Source organism: Hordeum vulgare, chromosome 4H (genome assembly GCF_904849725.1).
Source record: "Hordeum vulgare subsp. vulgare chromosome 4H, MorexV3_pseudomolecules_assembly, whole genome shotgun sequence".
Classification (NCBI taxonomy): Eukaryota; Viridiplantae; Streptophyta; class Magnoliopsida; order Poales; family Poaceae; genus Hordeum; species Hordeum vulgare.
This window is the reverse complement of record NC_058521.1, coordinates 52,936,009-52,955,052: the sequence shown is the minus strand read 5'-3', so window position 1 is coordinate 52,955,052 and position 19,044 is coordinate 52,936,009. Positions and strand designations below refer to the sequence as shown.

General features: G+C 41.8%; 1 protein-coding gene across 4 annotated transcripts; it reads left to right on the top strand.

The window, feature by feature from the left end:
• Positions 1–2,895: 2,895 nt before the first annotated feature.
• Positions 2,896–12,850, top strand: LOC123447845 (non-lysosomal glucosylceramidase). 4 transcript variants are annotated; one of them, XM_045124540.1, is made up of 20 exons: positions 2,896–3,082; positions 3,772–3,868; positions 4,300–4,410; positions 4,666–4,722; positions 4,817–4,887; positions 5,538–5,637; positions 6,355–6,425; positions 7,106–7,206; positions 7,281–7,384; positions 7,488–7,541; positions 7,621–7,676; positions 7,775–7,813; positions 7,922–8,066; positions 9,182–9,363; positions 9,453–9,520; positions 10,131–10,203; positions 10,280–10,341; positions 10,427–11,354; positions 11,993–12,283; positions 12,449–12,850. In XM_045124540.1, exons 2-20 carry the CDS (start codon positions 3,794–3,796, stop codon positions 12,720–12,722), a joined length of 2,862 nt encoding a protein of 953 aa, XP_044980475.1. In that variant the 5' UTR covers positions 2,896–3,082; positions 3,772–3,793; the 3' UTR covers positions 12,723–12,850. The 4 variants fall into 4 exon arrangements, with proteins under 4 accessions (XP_044980475.1, XP_044980477.1, XP_044980476.1 ...); XM_045124541.1 differs by lacking the exon at positions 2,896–3,082 and adding an exon at positions 3,222–3,242; XM_045124542.1 differs by lacking the exon at positions 12,449–12,850 and having other exon boundaries at positions 11,993–12,287.
• Positions 12,851–19,044: the final 6,194 nt, after the last annotated feature.

Sequence of the window (19,044 nt, the reverse complement as noted above, 5' to 3'; positions counted from 1 at the left end):
GTGACTTTGGCTAAAATTTCGTCTGAGATGTTTTCTTTCTGTGATGGTCTTTGTTAGTTTGATGGATGTAAACTCGGTCGTCTTATGCTTCATCAATAAAATGGAGCAGGGTGACCCCTTTTATTCATAAAAAAGCGAAGGTTACTCAGCTGAAAATAGAAAAGCAAGGTCTTCTAAAAAAGTAATCCTGCTAGCTGGCAGTACTACAAATACTTCTAACTCAGGCAAGCATATCAATCATAAATGGTGACGAACAGCTACAATTTAACCCTCAACACAGACTAGGAAAATGCATCAACTACAGTCACATGGGCTGCTTGGCCGTGTCTACCATTTTCATAGCCATGGCAAATTGACAACACATCTATTTCTGAACCCCGTCCACAAACAAACAAAATGCTTCACAATAGTAGTAGGAAACTATCAATTGCCGCACATGGTGAACAGGCTAGGAGCTAATAGGAACTAACAAGCCAACTAATAGTACGAAAATATCTACTACCCGTTTATATGTAGTGAATTAACACAATGAGGGGCATTAAAGGCAGATGGTGGACAAGCTAGGAGCTTGCAGATGTGACTCAAGAATCTGATGGTGCAGGAGCAGCAGAGTGACTCAAGAACAAGCTAGGAGCTGGCAGCAGGAGCTAATTTACATAATCTGATGGTGGGAAGACAATTACCGCTATTAAAGGCACATGTCAAGCCCACAGAGAAGCTGATGGCCACTGTGAAGACACCAAGCAGCACCAGGTTGAGTGGGTGCTTCTAGCGGTAGATGGACAATGAGCACAACACTGCATGCAAAATATTAAGAAGCATTTTAGTAACACATTATGCTCGAGCTGCAATTCACAAAGCAACCACGTCCCATTCTACAATAGTAAAGCAAAATTAAGAGTGCATGGGACATTCCTGCAAAAATAAAGAATTCACAAAGCTTTTCTGGGGACGAGAATTCACAAAGTTTCTTACACCAAAAAAGAGAAAACCCTCCCCGCAATCGATTGGATCAGAAATTCTAAGGGAAAATATGGAGGAGAAATGGTCTGAGGCCTCACCGACGAAGGGGAGGATGAGGAGGAAGACATAGAGCCCGAGGCCGGCGTACGAGGAGAAAAAGAAGCGGGGGATGGCGCGGACCTTGACAACGACGACCGTGACGACAACGATTAGGAGAAGATGCACGCAGAGGACGACGTAGACCTTCCGCATGAGCGCCCATCGCAGCTCCGGGCTCTCCCTCCCCCCCGGGTGCAGCGCCCCCTTCGGTGCCGGTCCAGCCCCTGTAGGAACGCGTTCGTCGCCGACTCTGCGAGGGAACATGTGCACACGTCCTCCATGAGAAGGAAGGAAGGAAGGAAGCGCCAGCTGGCGAAACCCTAGCGGGGAAGGGGTGAGGGGTCAGATGCGGTTACCGAGGGGGTGATGCAGCGGGAGAGCCCGCAGGAGGAGGGGCGGCGCGGTGGTGGTGGTGCGGGCGGCGTGGGAGAGACACAGAGGTGGGGAGATGGGGGAGAGAGAGAGAGGTGGGGAGTGAGGGAGAGAGATAGAGGTGGGGAGTGGGGGAGAAAGAGAGGTGGGGGGATGGGGTGGGAGGGGATCGGGCGCTACCGTTACGCGATCATCCCCTTTGCCGTGTGCTTGCCATCTGCTAGCAGACAACAAAGAGGGAGAGGCAGATGGCAAAGAGGTGGCGGCTGGTGGTAAAGATGGAGCTGGCGGCAACTTTCTTTGTCGTCTGCCTGGCGCATCTTTGCCGTCAGCCGACAAACGGCAAAGAACGCACTGATGGCAAATAGTATCTTCGTCATGAGTGGGTTCTTTGACGTCTGTTTTTTGGAAGCTGATGGCAAAGAGTTTTATTGCCATCTGCCGGTAGACGACAAAGATGAGGCAAACGACAAATTATCTTATTCCTGTAGTGCAATATTGCACGTTTTGATATGGCCATCGATTATCTTCAGGCTCAAAGAGATAACCATACTTTATTTCTCACGACATCTACCCAGCAAGCAAATTGGGTCAAAGCGTACTAACCCTAATTAAACTACTCGAGGAGCTAACTTGGTTTCGACAGAGTTGAGACACCGCCATCATGTTCGTATCGGTACGCTCAGCTGCAATATGCACATATCATATTTGAACATGACAGGAGCTGCAACGACAGTATGGCGCTGCAGTTGTTCGAGCCTTCCATTATAATTCATGCCGACCACACCTTAAATCATGAGGTCGGTGTTCCTTGGAACTGTCCTCAAATTTGTTTGCCTTTTGAGAACTAGTATTATGTGTACATATGTGCATGCAGACATGCTTCTTAATTTCCGTCCATAGTGGAAACTTACTTTCATGAGCACAAAAATTTCATTCTTACCGTCCGAAATGGTTCTCATTTTCCGGAAAAATATTTTCCTTGTTCACATCCATAGACCCACTGGCCGACTACCTTCACCACACGCGGCACGCCGACCTGCGGAGGGAAACGAAAGGTGATGCCATATGGTCACATCAACGTGCCAGACCTTCTGTCCCTGTGTGATGTGTATAACTCATACTACAATAGTTAGATTTTGGGCGTTTTTCAAACTCAACTAGATATTCTTTATTCTTTTGCGGGCTTACCATCAATCGGCCTGTGGTTGGAAAACGACTACGAGCTCAAGCACGGCCAATTGTGCACAAGTCTGAAGTCGAACGGAGAAAAGTCAGCTAGGCATCTGAAATTTGTTGAATTCAATTCGATTCAATTTAATTTAGCAGCTGTCTCGGAATGTTTATGTACGTACGTTGCAGACCATCAGATTTGTGTGATGCGATGTCGCTTTCCGATCTGGCCCCACGGCAGAACGGCTCCGCAAATACGTGGGGTTTTTCTCCAGCCTCGAGTAAACTAAAAGCCACAGGTGAAGAAGCCACGTCGGTGCGTGGTGGTTAAGATACGATTGCTCCCGGGCAGGCATCGTCTCGTCTCCTCCTCCTCCAACATCCCACGCGCTCCCGGGTTCCTAATCCTTCCGACTAGTCCTTCTGGGGCGGGCGGAGCTCAGATCCCCGGCGGGCGGATTTCAGATCGGGAAAGGTCAGATTCTTCCTCCCCACCCATTGTCGCTCGGATCGATTCAGGGCTTTCTCTCCCGATTTCTAGGAGGAGGGGGTCCTTTTGGCGCCCCGGCCGTTGCTTCTCGCGGGTGTTCTTGGTTCTTGCGGGGACCGTCCTCGCCATTTTCCTCCCTCCCCCGGTAGGATTGCCCGTGTTGTATTTTCTCTGCGATTTTCGAGGGGCCGTGTTTGCATCATGCAGCTGGATAGAGAACGATAACACTGTTTGTTTTCATCTAGTGATAATCAATGCGTGCGTTGAGAATTTGGCGTCGTCTGTTGTTCAGTTCTGAAAAAAAATCCATTTCTCCCTGTATGTGTATGAGATGCCGTGCTCTGTTGTTTGTCTGTCTCTGCAATTAAGTAAAAGCAAGGAATCTTTTTTATTGGTAGTTTTATTGAAGTTTGATGAGCCAGCACAACAGTGTCGTCAGCTTCAGTTCACATGCTCGATTTATTTTACACATGCAACTCCATTGATAGTCCGATGCTAGATACTCAGTATCTGCGTGTACCGGATACAGGAAATGGCTGACAGCGTCCCTATCTCGAGTTGATCTGACAGTATTTGTTCCATCCCTATATGCTTTTTCTAATGAACATATTCAAATAGTTAGGAAATCCAAAGCAGTACACCTGTTACATATTCGGATTTCAATCTGTTTACAGGCCCAGCTCGAAGGAGGAAAAAATGGTGAAGGATGTCCATGAGCCACCAAACGGCGTGTCTCTGAACAGTTCACATTCGCAAAGCATTGTCAATTCAGTGAGTTATTTCTTCCAAGATTCATTTGTAAGATGCCACCAGATATGTTCCTTACCATGACACTTTACTGACAATTGAAATGTTTGATACCTTCTGTTCTGAGAATATGCAAAAGGTTTTGTGTCTCGGTGTATTAGAAGGAAAAAAACTACTGTTATTCATCTTCACTATCAATAACAGTTGCTTGCTCTCCGTTCTCAAGCAAATCCTTGTAACATGCGGCCCAAAAATACTTAATAGTGTACATAAAGACAGATGATCATTGTGCACGTCATCCATTCTTAACTCTTTTAACCACCAATTTGAACACGTGGATCAAGTTCAAAAGAAAAGGAAAAAAAGGGAAAATAGTACGACTGCCATTCACCCTTTTTTTGCTTATTTAGTGCCTCCGTCAGATTTGAGATTCAAATGGTGCCTTGACTTGTCAGGAAAAGGTTAATCCTGGACAGATTCCAGAGTTGACATGGGAACACAAGCTAAGCCATGTTAGATATGATTTGCCGGCATTCGGACTTACATGGAGGGAGATACGGCAGATGGTATGTCTTCTCCTTTATGGAACTCCTAATCTTATGGTCTGCTGAAATTTATCTGAGAATAATTGTTTTAATGGTCCAGCTGTTTTTTATAAGAATAATGATGATTATTGGCAACCTTAACTAGAATTCTTATGTTCTGCTTTTTTTCTGACGTTTTTTGGGTTCTTACTAGGATTGTTGTTGGCTGTTCTTGCTTTGTTCTTCACATTTCTTGTTATATTTTCTCCTTGCCTTAGATTCATTTCATTGTTGCAGGCTGGTCTTGGTTTACGTCTTGGTCAACACATCCTTGAAGAAACTTCAAAAGGACGAGTACGCTTTCACATGTTTGCTTGTACTACTCATTGTTCTGTGGAGTTTTCCCCGTTTACAGATGCTCTTTCTGATCGTTGTTAGTTTTGTACAGACTGCTATTATTGATCCCATGAAGAAGCGCACTGCAAGATCTGGTCAGGGTGTTCCACTTGGAGGAATTGGGTATACCTTCTTGACTTCTCTCAGTGAACATGCATTCCTTATTGATGTTGAGTGTGGAATCCATCATAGTTTTTATGTTATCATAGAAAACTTATTTTACTACTTTTAAGTTGTTGAACTGTGTGCCATACAAGTGAGCTTAGCGGACTTTGAATGCCTTTCCATCCAGTGCTTGTCTTATCATGTTCCTGCTTTACTTTTTTGCTTTTATGTAACATGTTCCAATAAGTTCGATGAGCAAATGGGTTTGATATATTTGTTCACTCTACTTATTTCCGAGGCTTCTGTTGATTCTATTTATTCATCCATTCTCAATGATCTGAACTCCTTGGGGAAAACGATATATACTTAAAGCCTATTTATTGATCAGTATGCTGATAAATCATGTTTGCACTTGCAGTCGCCTGCATGTAATTTATTGTGCTAACTAGGGATAAAAATTGGAATTGGAGGCAAGTATCATACTGAAATATGGACGAGTGTGTTCTGCATTTGTACTTTTTCACTACTGATGAATAAAATTATTGTATCCCCTCGTAGAATTTATGTTTATTTTCTCCAAGAATTTTTTAATAGTGCATGCTTCAAAACTCTTCTTTTGTTTAATGGAGCTTTCAGTACACTATCCTCTAATTGTTGGAAGATTGTAGTGCAGGAAGTATTGGAAGAAGCTGCAAAGGTGAGTTTCAACGCTGGCAATTGTTCCCAGGAGCTTGTGAAGATAAGCCAGTAATGGCAAATCAATTTTCTGTAAGTCCTAAATATTCTTCTTTTCCATTCCACTTTGGCACATATATGTGCTCTTTTTGTTTATATCATTGCTGTTGTAATCGACATGACCATGATAGAAGCTGCTATCAAGGTAGCGGTTTGGTCTACTGCAACAATATATTCATAAAATTATATATAAATCACTGGTTAAGCAGGGGTCACATTAAGTTAAGTGGGCTACCAATGCAGCTTGTATTGTGGCCCAAAGATTATATAATTTTCTTTTTCTGCCTCCCTGCTGTCTGATAGAAGTTTAAACATTACGGACTAAACTCCTAACAATGTTTTCTTACGGGCTAAACCTAACCCTTTGAGAACAAAATAGAGGAAGAACAGACAAAATCCTCACAAGTGGTAAAAATATGAAGACACCATTCTTTGAAGGGACTACAAAATGTTATAATGAGTATGATAGTGAAACCTTTATACCATTCTTTGGGGGTGTCATACTTGATTATAACATTCATATGTTTGGATCAGTAAGATTTTACTTGAAATGAACAGAACAATAGTCTCATAAGTAAATGGTCTATTTAAACGCTCTCCAACTCTTACCCGCATGTTGCAGCCATGCATTAGTTGCCAAGTGAGATATATGACTACCCTGTTATGCTAGTTCCTATGAGTTAGAAAATAAATAAACAAACATATTTATATTGGAAATTTGACATGATATCTGAATACATTTTGTTTTAGGCCTTCATTTCCCGCAAAGACGGCAGAAAATATTCTACAGTGTTGCATCCTGGGAAATCGGATTTGCCAAAGTAAGTATATGACAGTGTGTTTCTTAGTTTATTGTTTATGGGAAAAGCTAACCATCAGCCGGCGGATTATAATGACCGCATCAGCCACCTCCCCTGTAAGACACGCGTCCAAGTGACTATGCGGTTCTGCAACAAAGACTATGTTTCTGAAACATATACGATGTTGCAGTGGTCTACTATAGATTTATGTTCTGACCATCCGGCCGCCGCCAGCCGCCCATGCCGCCCATGAACATTGCAAAAAAATTCCGCAACTTGACCTTTGTTGTAAAAATTCCTGAAACATGACCTTTGTTGCAAAAAATTCTCCCGCAGAAGTACCTATGTTGCAGAAAGACGAAGAAAAAAAATCCTGCAACAAGCAAATTGTTTCTGAAACTCGACCGTTGTTTCAGGAATTAACGGGTCCAAAGTTTATTTTTTGCAACAAAGCGAAAGTTTCTGCAACTCAGCCATCGTTTCAGGAATTATGGGGTGCCTGACCGGAGCAGATCTGACGGCTACGTGTAGATCGGACGGCCCTCCAAGTGGTGGATGTTTAGTAAACATCCACCGGTGGATGCGTAGCAGGCCCCATTGTTTATACATTGAGTTAGTCTATATAATAGATTTAGAGAGTAGCATTTTGATGTATCAATCTTGTACATGGAAAAGATTCCTTAGATCTTCTTTAATTGCAGAGGAACTAACATTTCAGGAATTGGATCCTGGGATTGGAATCTGAATGGAGGGAAATCTACTTATCATGCACTTTACCCTAGGGCCTGGACCGTTTATGATGGTATTGCAAGAACCACAGAAATCTTTTCTGAGGAACTATGTTTTTTTTTTGTAATCTTGTATTATTGTTACTAGGAGAACCTGACCCGGATCTCAAGATAGTGTGCCGTCAGATTTCTCCAATTATCCCACATAATTATCAACAGAGCAGCTATCCTGCTGCAGTATTCACTTTCACAGTAATATGCTCCTCCCCCTGGATTCCATAAATGCACTTATTAAATGGTTGGTTTTAACTTGATCACCTGTACATCTTAATTTGATTTTCTAATTTAAAAACAGGTAACTAATTCAGGAAACACAGCTGCTGATGTGACTTTGCTTTTTACATGGGCTGTAAGTTCTTATTTGATATTCCACGTTTTTATTCTACTTCTGGACCTTTCAACTGGGAGATAAGTTTATATCTCTGCAGAACTCTGTTGGTGGAAAATCTGAACTCACAGGAAATCATTCTAATTCTAGTATGACGTAAGACACTGATGAATGGATTTTTTTTGGTTTATTTTCCACCTTGTTATTGAATAAATAGTTGGATTCATATTTCATCATAAATCTAATGACAACAGAGAAAAGGATGGCGTGCATGGTATACTGTTACACCACAGGTAACTTCCTACTTCAAATCTATGTAGAATACATCATCTCTTATCAGAAATGATATTGGTCATGTAAACTTTAACTCGGCCATTTACGACTTTCTTAATTGAGAGCAGAACAGCTGATGGACGGCCACCGGTAGCTTTTGCCATAGCTGCACAAGAGAAAGAGGATATTCATATCTCTGAATGCCCTTACTTTGTGATGTCCGGTAGCTCTGATGAATTCACAGCAAAAGATATGTGGAATTCAGTGAAAGAGGTTTGTTAGAAACTTATTTTGGAAGCATAAACTATAAAATTTAAACTCACTGTGTCGTAGTTATAATTTGGAAAGCCACATCCCCCCCCCCCTCTGCTGCATTAGCTTTACACTGCTGGGTCATTCTGCAACCATCTCTAGTGCACCTTCTTGAGTTGATTTTGAAGAAGTTTCGCACATTCATGTACTTTGCATGCCAAACCTTTGCTTGGCTTCTTCTGTGATGGATGGAAGATATGTCCAGTTTATATGAAGTTTTAGTTATTTTCACATCCAAATTTATGATGTGTGTTCCATGCTTGACTTTTAGACTTCGATTCTGAAGAATAGAAAGATCTTTGATTAGGTGCCTCTTTGCAAGAGATTTTGGAGAAATACGGTACTGTCAGAGTTAGAGCTCCAAAAGGACAGTTCTTACAGTTTCTGGGACCCTTTGTGCTCTTTGCTTAATTGGTAGAGTTTGCTCAATATCTATTGCTCTCTGTTGTTAATGTGGGCTGCCCTCTGTGTATTTGTTTCTCTTGTCTTGTTCCCATCCTAGAAGATCCCTTATTTGTACTTTTGTACACTTCTGTTACATTATGCACAGTAGCTCCTGTAATATATGAACACAATGCATTGAAGATTTTAGAATAGTTCAATCTGCTAGAAAGTAGGACAATGGCACGGAATTAGAAATTTAATATTTTGTGTTGTATGAGCCATTTCAGTTCGGAAATCCGAATATTGCATTAATGTTTGCAAGCCACTTAAATTTGGAACACTGGACAGACTTTTTTTTAACAGAACTTAATTTTGACATGCAAAAATGGTTCACCAGACAGCACGAGGTTCTGTATGCACTTTACTAGAGCTGTATATTTTTCGCTACTCCTAGATGAAATTATTTCGTATGAATTGTGGGCTTGGTGTGTATAGTCCACAAGCAAAGCGAGATCTGTTTACCAATATAGAAAACCTAATTTGTATTCTAACTTCATGCTTACATCTGTTCTAATTAGAAGTGCGCCAAATAAGTTTGATATGTAAAGATTTAAATATTCTGTTTTGGCCAGTATGAAAGTTTAGTAAATACATTTATAATATCTGGCTCGACTTCCTTTCCATTTTGGCAGCATGGATCTTTTGATCTTCTTGATCCCGTCAAAGAATCGACGTCCTCCAGACCAGGAACATCAATAGGAGCAGCTATTGCAGCTTCAATTAAGCTTGCTCCCCAGGCAACCCAGAATGTTTCGTTTTCACTTGCTTGGGCTTCCCCTGAAGTAAAGTTTTGCAGTGGAAAAACCTACCATAGGTTAGAAAGGAAGCCAAAACAAATACTTGCCGGAGAAGGATAAAATAGTAGAAAGAAAAACTATACTGACTTCTCTGTTGGGTTTGCAGGCGTTATACAAAATTTTATGGCACAGATGTTGATGCAGCTGCAAGCCTTGCCCATGATGCCATTCTTGGTACTACCAATTCCCCACTGCAAACTCTATGGAATACTGCTTGTTCTTAAGTGTGCACTGCATAGTAAAAGAACCTCATAGTTTTACAAATATATTATTTCGGAAGAGAAGATTCCGTGTTCTCCAATTTGTATTGTGAACTGACCAAAACTGGCTAGTTCTTCGGTTTTCGGCTGGTTTCCCCCGTTAACTGGTCAACTCTTTTTTACTTAAGGAAGAGGCAGACCTCCTGCCAGTTGCTTGAAAAACTGAACTTGTCAGTTCTCTGCTAGTTTCATCCAAGCTGCTAGCTGAGGTCCCTATCAACATCTTTCCTCATCGGTTGCATTTGAATCACAACAAATAACGTTTACCATGCACCAAGCTTTTGCACTTGAATCACTGGTTGTGCGAACATTTCTTCCTTGTTTTGATGCATGCCATTTCATGATATAAAATCTATTGTGAAATTGGTCATTGAACAGATTAATTTGTTCGTGATGTCATCTTAGATAATGTTGTACAGGAAGGGGCAGACTGCAGACCTGCATTTTACTGTATTACTATGGTAATTATATTTCAGGTTTATATTTGTTACTGAATTTCATCATTTACTCTGGATAACTATTAGATCATAGTTCCTGGGAAACGCAAATTGAGAATTGGCAGCATCCTATTTTGCAAGACAAGAGGTTTCCTGCATGGTATGTTTCAAATTTTATAAACCAACAATTCTGGGAGTACAAAACACTGATGCATACCATAAATTTTCTTCAACAGGTATCCTGTCACACTATTCAATGAACTTTATTATCTTAATGCTGGAGGAACTATATGGACTGGTATTTTTCCGAACTTTTTTTCTTTTAAATTATTAACTGAAGACAACTACCTTTCATAAGTATTAACATAGATGCATCTCCACAGATGGATTGCCACCAATTCAAAGCTTAACAGCAATTGGGGGGAAAAAGTTTTCTCTTGACATGTCAAATGAAGAAACAGATGATGACAGTCAGATGAACCCACAGACTAATACTGCCACTGATATTCTTCATCAAATGGCATCAGTACTTGAGAGAATTCATGCATCTCTTGCATCAAGTTCTGCTATAGGGACAACGTTGCTTCAGGGTGAAGAGAACATTGGCCAGTTTCTGTACCTTGAGGGAATTGAATACTATATGTGGAACACATATGATGTTCATTTCTATTCATCTTTTTCACTTATCATGCTATTTCCAAAACTTCAACTCAGCGTTCAGAGAGACTTCGCTGCCGCTGTCATGATCCACGACCCTGAAAAGCTCAAGCTCTTACATGATGGAAAATTGGCTGCAAGAAAAGTTCTTGGAGCTGTTCCTCATGATCTTGGTCTATATGACCCTTGGATCAAAGTGAATGCGTACACACTCCATAACACAGACCGGTGGAAGGACTTGAACCCAAAGTTTGTACTACAAGTTTACAGAGATGTTGTGGCCACAGGCGATAAATCCTTTGCCCGAGCTGTTTGGCCATCTGTTTATATGGCGATGGCATATATGGAACAATTTGATAAAGATAAAGATGGGATGATTGAAAATGAGGACTTCCCTGATCAAACTTATGATGTTTGGTCCATGGCTGGTGTAAGTGCATACTGTGGTGGTCTTTGGGTGGCTGCTCTTCAGGCTGCATCGGCCTTGGCACACGAAGTTGGTGACAAAGCTTCTGAAAAGCTTTTCTGGAACAAGTATGAGAAGGCTAAGTCTGTTTATGACAAGAAGCTGTGGAATGGTTCTTACTTCAATTATGATGATGCTGGCACTAAAGCTAGCACCTCCATTCATGCTGATCAGTTGGCTGGACAATGGTATATCACTTAATCCGCTGACTGTAATGTTTACTATGTTTGTTCTGGTTTCCAAGTCTGCACTAATCTTATTAATCAACTTTATTGCCTAATGAGAGAAACAGAAACAAGTTAGCCACAAAACACATTTTTATTGGCTTCCCTTGTCCAAGCATTCACCAGTATTATCATGAATTTATGTCCATGCTAATTTCTAGCTCCTTTTACCTTGATTATGAATAACTAATAATTTTTGAAAAATACATATTACTGTATTTATTCTGCTTTGTGAATAGCTGTAAATTTGGTCAAAACAATATGAATAATGTACAACTTTTATCATTGTTTATGAGCAGCCTGAAGAATTATGCTGGTGAAAATGTGCCATCTCTCATGTCCCAAATTTCATACATATTTCTTGTTGTCCTGCATACATGGGTAGGAAAGCTTGCAGACTTGCAGTAATACAATACTGGCGACAAATCATAGTACCAGGGTGTACTCCAGTTCCATTTCTATACGTAATCACACATGCATAATAATCTATTTCTGTTCAGAAGTTGTTTCTGTCACATGTCTAACACGTCATTGACATTTGTACTTTAAGTCGATTATCTTATTCATGAATTAACTCGTCGAACGGTGTGACTTTCTTCAAGGTATGCCAAAGCCTGTGGCCTATCCTCAATTGTTGACAAGGACAAGTCACAAAGTGCACTTGAAAAGATATATGCTTTCAACGTAATGAAGTTCAAGGATGGTAACAGGGGAGCAATAAATGGGATGTGGCCAGATGGTACATTGGACATGTCCACAATGCAATCTAGGGAGATATGGCCAGGCGTGACATACGCCCTTGCTGCATCTATGATTCAGGAAGGCATGGTTGATGAGGGTTTCAAAACAGCTGAAGGGATCTATAATGCTGCCTGGTCTACGGAAGGGCTTGGGTGAGTATTTTGCGTGATGAATATCTGACTTGAGGCGCATAGGCTGAATCTGTTTTATGATAATCTTCGCTAGCCTATATCCTCGCATAGTTGACAATGCATTATTTTATCGAAATTCTGGCTACCATTCCGTTGTCCAAAAATGATGACAATTCGAGTTTTCAGGTACGCATTCCAAACTCCCGAATCTTGGAACAATGACGATGAGTACCGGTCCTTGTGCTACATGCGCCCACTCGCCATATGGTCGATACAGTGGGCACTCTCAAACCCAAAGCTCCACAAGGCGCCTCAGACAGACATAACACAAGATTCTTTTCCAAAGAACCAGTTCTCATATGCACGAATAGCGAAGCTCCTGCAGTTGCCTGAAGATGAATCGTCCAAGAGTCTCCCTCGGGTTATCTATGAGATAGTTCGGAACAGGTTTAGTTCATGATCTATGGGACGCGACATTGCCTGAATGTTAAATGTACTATTGGAGCAACAATGTTTATTTTGATTGTTCATTGCGGAAACATGTTATCGTGTATGGAGTTAATGGTAATAAAAGATGAGTTGTGTGTACCGAGCGCAGTAGAAAATAGTACGTTACATTTTGATTGTTCTGCGATGCTCGTCATCGAGGTCAGAATTGCCTGTTCTTTGTCGTTGCCGGTCGATTCTTTGGCTCTGGCCAACATGGTTTCCGCATGTCGGTCGTTTGGAGGGGCCTTGACGGGTTGTCTACATTGAAATTGGAGTCGCTTGCTTGCAGAGAGGTGATGACATTGCTGGCAATCTCGACGGTGTCCTTGCTTCGGCGGTGTGTGTGGGTCTTGTAGGTGCCAGGTTGGCTGGGGTGCCTTTCTCGTGTTGTAACGGTTTTAGCCTATTTTTTCGTAAATTAACTTAACAACTCTCTTCTGCTTTCTTAAGAAATCGAGATATTTAGGGGTCGAGTTTCGAAAAAATATACTCTTAAGAGGTGAGTAATTTGGGGGCTCACTTTGCTCAATAGTTTTGAATCGAAGTTATAGATAATTTGAGCTCATTTTAGGGAACAACACGCAACCAATCCCTATAAAATACTGCTTTACGGTGCTCGCAATTCAAAATTTAGGGGAGCATAGAAACAGGAAATTTGAGTTTGATGAAATTTGGTGGAAATTTTGATAACATTTGTTGCAATCTATGAGTCAAGCAGGGATTCCCTTAAATGAGCTTAAGGAATTTCCCTTGAACCAATGTCGGATTTAGAGAACTTTCATTCAGTTTTTTACGGGAATTTAGCCTGCCTTGTTACTCTAATGACCCAAAACGTGTTACATTTCTTTAGAGCACCTCTAGTAGACTCCGTATATCGCCGATCCACAAAAGTAGTTTACAGTTCGTGAAAAAATGATTTTGCGGGCCGGCGTGGAAGGCAGAATATCCTTTTTTACGGGTCCAGTTTACGGTGTCTGCTCGGCCGTCGTGCGCCGTCGACCCGTAAATCAGTTATTTGCATTTCAATTTCGATCATGAAAAGACATTTTCTTTGCTTCTTTATTTTCTTCAAAGGCATTGGATACATAATAATTTATCAAATCTTTGCTAAAATAACAAGACCAAAAAAACAAGAATCACAATTAGGCATTTTAGAACATATCCAACTTCCATTATACTGCTCCCATTAGTTGGACCAACATCTTCTCCATGCATTCATTGTTGATCTGCGGATTCTTGATCTTACATTCTTCATTCTTCGGCTTTGATTCTAAAGAATTAGACGTTGCTTCTCCTTAAGTTTCTTTTCTAATTGCACATGCAGCCGCATCATTAGCCTCAATTATACTAAAGAGTGCACTAGCATCCATTAAGTTTCTTTCTATCAATAAATCGCTGTATTCTTCTTTCCAATACCAAAATAAGTATCCACCTTCCTACACACATAAACATCTCAATAAGCTACCAAAATTGAACCAAATAAGTTGACAAAGCCGAACGGAAACAAGTAACATACCCCGTCATTATTGCATTTGAAGAATACCCATCCAAGGTGTTGCCGCGTGCTAGATGTGAGCCGAAGCATTGTCTCTGTGCAGTCGTCGCACTGTATGAGCGGCATCCGCAAGGCGGCGAGCCGCTGCGTGAGCACTGAACCCGGGCGATGGTCGACCGAGCCCTTGCCGGCAAACCGACGACGACGACTAGGGGACGAACCAGTACCTGCATGCGGCGCTGACACTGGTGCTTTGTCGGGGCTGTGCGGGGTGCTTCCCGACCAATCCATGGCTTGGCACATCAGGTGGTGGCCGAAAATGCCAGATCCGGCAGGCACGACAACCAGTCGCTGATCTGCAATTTCCCGGCCGGCCGAGGCAGCAGGAAGGGGTAGAGGTCAATCCCGGGCGTGTGGCGGCCCGCTGGCGTGATCCCGGCGGCTGGAATGGTCGGAATCATAGGCGGTAGCCCAGCGGCGGTGGGTGGGGGAAAAGCGTGGGCTGAAATGTCTCACCCACCAACCGCTCCCGCTATATACAGGGCACCGACGGGACGAGGGGGAGAACCAGTGTTTTTGCGGGTTGGGATGGGAATTTTGCCGCGCTCCACAAAAATATTTACGGATCCGACGCGTTTGCGGAGTCTGTTCAGGCTAATTTTTTTCACATACCAGCATATTAACAGTTATTTTATGAATCGGGACATTATACGGGGTCTGCTAGAGATGCTCTTACAGGAATACTCCTTTCGTACTATAATAACTGTTTCAACTCTATACTAGGTCTAGTATAAAATTATACCAAGCTTGAAATAATTATTTTAAGACAGAGGATATATGCTAAACCTAGCATTTGCCGGTTCGGTTCGTACAAAGCGCTAAAATGTTGAAATGAGACCATAGCCTAGTGTAGTAAATAAATAATCATAATCCACTGTCATACCGAACAACCTTCGGTATTTCTTTTTACTACCTAAATACGTATGTTTTTTTTGTTTTTGCGTGAAGTTATACTTAAGTAGTTGTCCTTAGTGATTTAATTAAATAAATACATGCCTTGTCACTTGACATGTTCAAGATTCTGGCTGAAAATGTCACCTACTCTGAACTCATTCCTCTCTATGCTCAGCCGAATACCGATCACTATAAAAATACTCAGTCTATAGCTTGCCTGTCATCTTGTGGATGCATACAAAGTGGCAGGAAAAAACAATTAGCTATAGAACAGAGAATTTGATCGGTATCAGTAGAACGAGTCTAAGTGAGGCGTAGCACGCCTTAATCAGTTAACGCCTACAGGGACAACGGATTTTGCAAACTTGCAGAGCCTAGACAAACCATGAGCCAAAAGGCTTATATTGTCTTCTTCTTTTTTTCCATTCAGATCGTCGTGAAATTTTACCCGAATTACGGCATCATGCTGCGAGCAAGGTCGGGGCAGAACGATGCTGGAACCAACTTTTTTCCTTTTGAGAAAACGCAGTAAACTTAAAGTCTCGATGCATTGATAAGAAATACTTTTGTAGAGAAAAGGCCATTAGCCCGATTTTAAATTAAATGAAACCATCAACCAGCTAGAAAGGATACAAATGGCGTTGTGAAAGAAAGGTACAAATTTGAAAGCAAGCTGAAAAATTACAAGCAAGGAGCATTCAGGCACAACTACTGCACATAGCAGAGGGAACAATCGCACCCGCTAAAAAATGAAGCATCTTGATCAAACCGAAGGCTCCTTGCAAATTGGATCAGCATCTGAGAACCCGTCGAGGAAGCACCGGACGGTGTGAAGCAACGAACACGTGGCCGCAGAATGGGCACAAGGCCATGCTGTTAAGTCAATCGGAGAAAATTACACGTTGGTACCACATTTGAGGCCGTGTTGATGAATTGATACCAAGATTGATAATTTTTATGCGTCAGTATCAAGTTTCGGACTATAAGTTGCAAATCAAACTAAACTGTGTATTTCGATGTATCGACGTTGAAACTGGCGACCAGGCCCCACGCCTCAGGTGCCATGCTGGCCAACCGGCACGCGATCATGCGCTGACTAGGACTGGTGCGGCTCGAACGGTTTGGCTATCGTCTCCCGTGTCCTCGTCCTCGTCTGTCTAGAACCCTAGTTCTCCCACTCCGGCAATAGCGGCGGCGACCCCGGGTGGTGCTGCCGTTGGCAGTAGCGGCGGAGGCAGAGGCGACTTCGCCGCAAACTTTCTAGGCTTCGGTAGCGCTGCGTCAGAGGGAATCAGTGGCGGGAGCGGCGGCTACTCCACCCCATCTGAGTACTCCAGCGATGAAGACGAATTCATGGAGCCAACTATCTCAATGGAGCAGCGAGTACGGTTAGCGCATCAATGGGTGGCTAACCCTAGCATTAGCGAGGATTTGACTCATGGAGTTGGCGGTGTCATGTAAGTTTCTTCCTTCCTGCCTTTGTCATTTCTAGTTGGGGATTAGGGTTAGGCAGTACTAATTAGGTTAAATTGCATGTGATTTGTAGTTTGTATGAAGACATTTGGAATGTTAGGATTCATTTTGATGGTGATGCTTAGGACACTTTAGAGAGGAAGTTATGCAGTTCAAATGTGATTTATTTGAACATTGTTGCACTGATGGAAACACAAGGGTTTACTATTTATGATGAACTGTATTACATGAAGGGTCCAGGAGAGCACGGCTTGGAATTAGTTGATAGTAATATGAAATTGCAGTTGATCAAGAGGCGGAATGAGGAGAGATTTGTGCTTGATTTGTTAGTTAGGGCTACTCCACCACCTACAAGTGCAGGAAAGAAGCAACAATTAGATGCAATTGTTTATTATGAGCCTGTTATTTCTGATCTATCTAAGCCCCCTATTTATGCTGTTGATCAGCAAGGTGTTGTATTTGAAAGTCAGAGTAGCTCCTCTAGTTCATTAGTAGGCCTTGGTTTTTTAACACAAGAGAGCAAGATTGTTAAAAATCCAAGGTTGAAAGCTGTTGTGGAAGAACAAAATGAGGGCTATGATGGTAGTGTTGCATCTGAAGAGGAAGGCCATTATGACAGTGATAACAACCCTTATTATATGGGGAGTTCTTGGCTGCTGAGGACATAGAGATGGAGGAGGGGGGAGAATCAGAGAGGAAGAACTACAAGAATTAGAAGAGGAAGAAACAGAGGATGAAGACTCAGAAGGGGGAAAGCTACATTATGAGGGTGACATGAAGGTTGAAGATTTATTTCAGCTGGATGAGGATGATACAGTTGTTTCAGAAGAAGAAGAAGTTGTATCTTTGCCCCCAAAGAAGAAGGCAAAGCTGCCAGTTAGGAGAGGAACAACAACAAGGTCACATAGCAGTGTTTTACAAGAAGTGCAACCTGATTGGAAACCCACATTAGATGAAGAAGAGAAAGGTTTACTGAAGGATAGTGAAGATGATGGGTATGAACCACTAGCATTTGTGCTACCTCAAAAAATAAAGAGTAGGGCTAAGAAGAGGCCACCGAGAGTATGGTACAATGAGCATGTGGAGCAACCACACCAGCAGTTACAACTACACATGTGTTTCAGGGATCAACATCAATTTAGAGAAGCTTTGTTGAGTTTGCACATCACTCAATGTAGAGACTTCAAGTACCACAGGAACTCAGATCAGAGGATCATTGTGCATTGCAAAGAAGATACTTGCAATTTCTGTATTGTGGCAACTATTATAAAAGGTGAAAAAACACATGCAATGAAGAAGATTAGACTACAACACACTTGCCCTAGTAGTACAAAGACAACAAGAGTAAGTGCGAAGTGGCTTGCAAGGCATTATGAGCCACTGTTCAGATTATATGTTAGTACTAGCATCCATACTGTGATAGATGCTTGCATGGAAAAGTATGGAGTGGATGTGCCCAAGCCTATGGCATATAGGGTAAAAAACTTAGCTATTCAGGCTGTGTTGGGAGACCACAAGAAGCAATACCCAATACTAAGAGATTATGCACAAACCGTAATGGATACTAACCCTGGTAGGAGAGTTGTAGTCACTACAGTAACTCCAACACCAACTGAGAAAATTCCACATCTAGGACCAAGATTTCATGCCATGTTTTTCTGCCTCAATGGTGCAAGGGAGGGATTTCTCCAAGGGTGTAGACCATTCATTGGTAAATTCCATTACTTTGTTAGTTCTATTGCACATATGAATGCATTTGAAACTTATCTGTTTTGAATGTTCTCTTTAATTGCTCTTTCAGGTCTTGATGGATGCTTTATTAAACTAACAACTGGCGCACAAATTCTTGCTGCCACTGGTAGAGATGGAAATAACAACATCTACCCACTTGCATTTGGCATTATTGTACAAGAGGACACACCTAACTCGTGTTATTTTTACACTAACTAAAAATCTGTTTAGGAGGATAAGATGGACAGTTTGGTCCATATACTATAATGTCTGATAGAGAGAAGGTATGTGAATGCATCTTCCACTGCATGTTGCATATATCTTTTTTCCAAAAATAGTTGGCATCTATTAGACAATAGCTTAGTTTCTTAAATTTGTGCACCAGGGGCTCCTAAATGCAGTGAATGCAGTATTTCCTAACTGCAACCAAAGATTCTTCCTAAGACACATATAACTTAAGAAACTTGTGTGCAAAGTCGGCATGATGCCGAGCGAACTTAAGAAACTGGATTGTGCAACAAAAATGTAATGAAAAATAGTATTCATTCAAACATGCAACTTAAAAAAGTACATATTTGCAGAGATATAGAAGAAACTAAGATATGTTCACGTGTTCTACACTAAAACACAACTTGAAGTG

Coding starts and splice junctions, on each gene's coding strand:
- LOC123447845 (XM_045124540.1), top strand. CDS start 3,794: ATGGTGAAGGATGTCCATGAGCCACCAAACGGCGTGTCTCTGAACAGT. Junction 3,869..4,299: donor CGCAAAGCATTGTCAATTCA/GTGAGTTATTTC, acceptor TTGACTTGTCAG/GAAAAGGTTAATCCTGGACA. Junction 11,355..11,992: donor GATCAGTTGGCTGGACAATG/GTATATCACTTA, acceptor ACTTTCTTCAAG/GTATGCCAAAGCCTGTGGCC.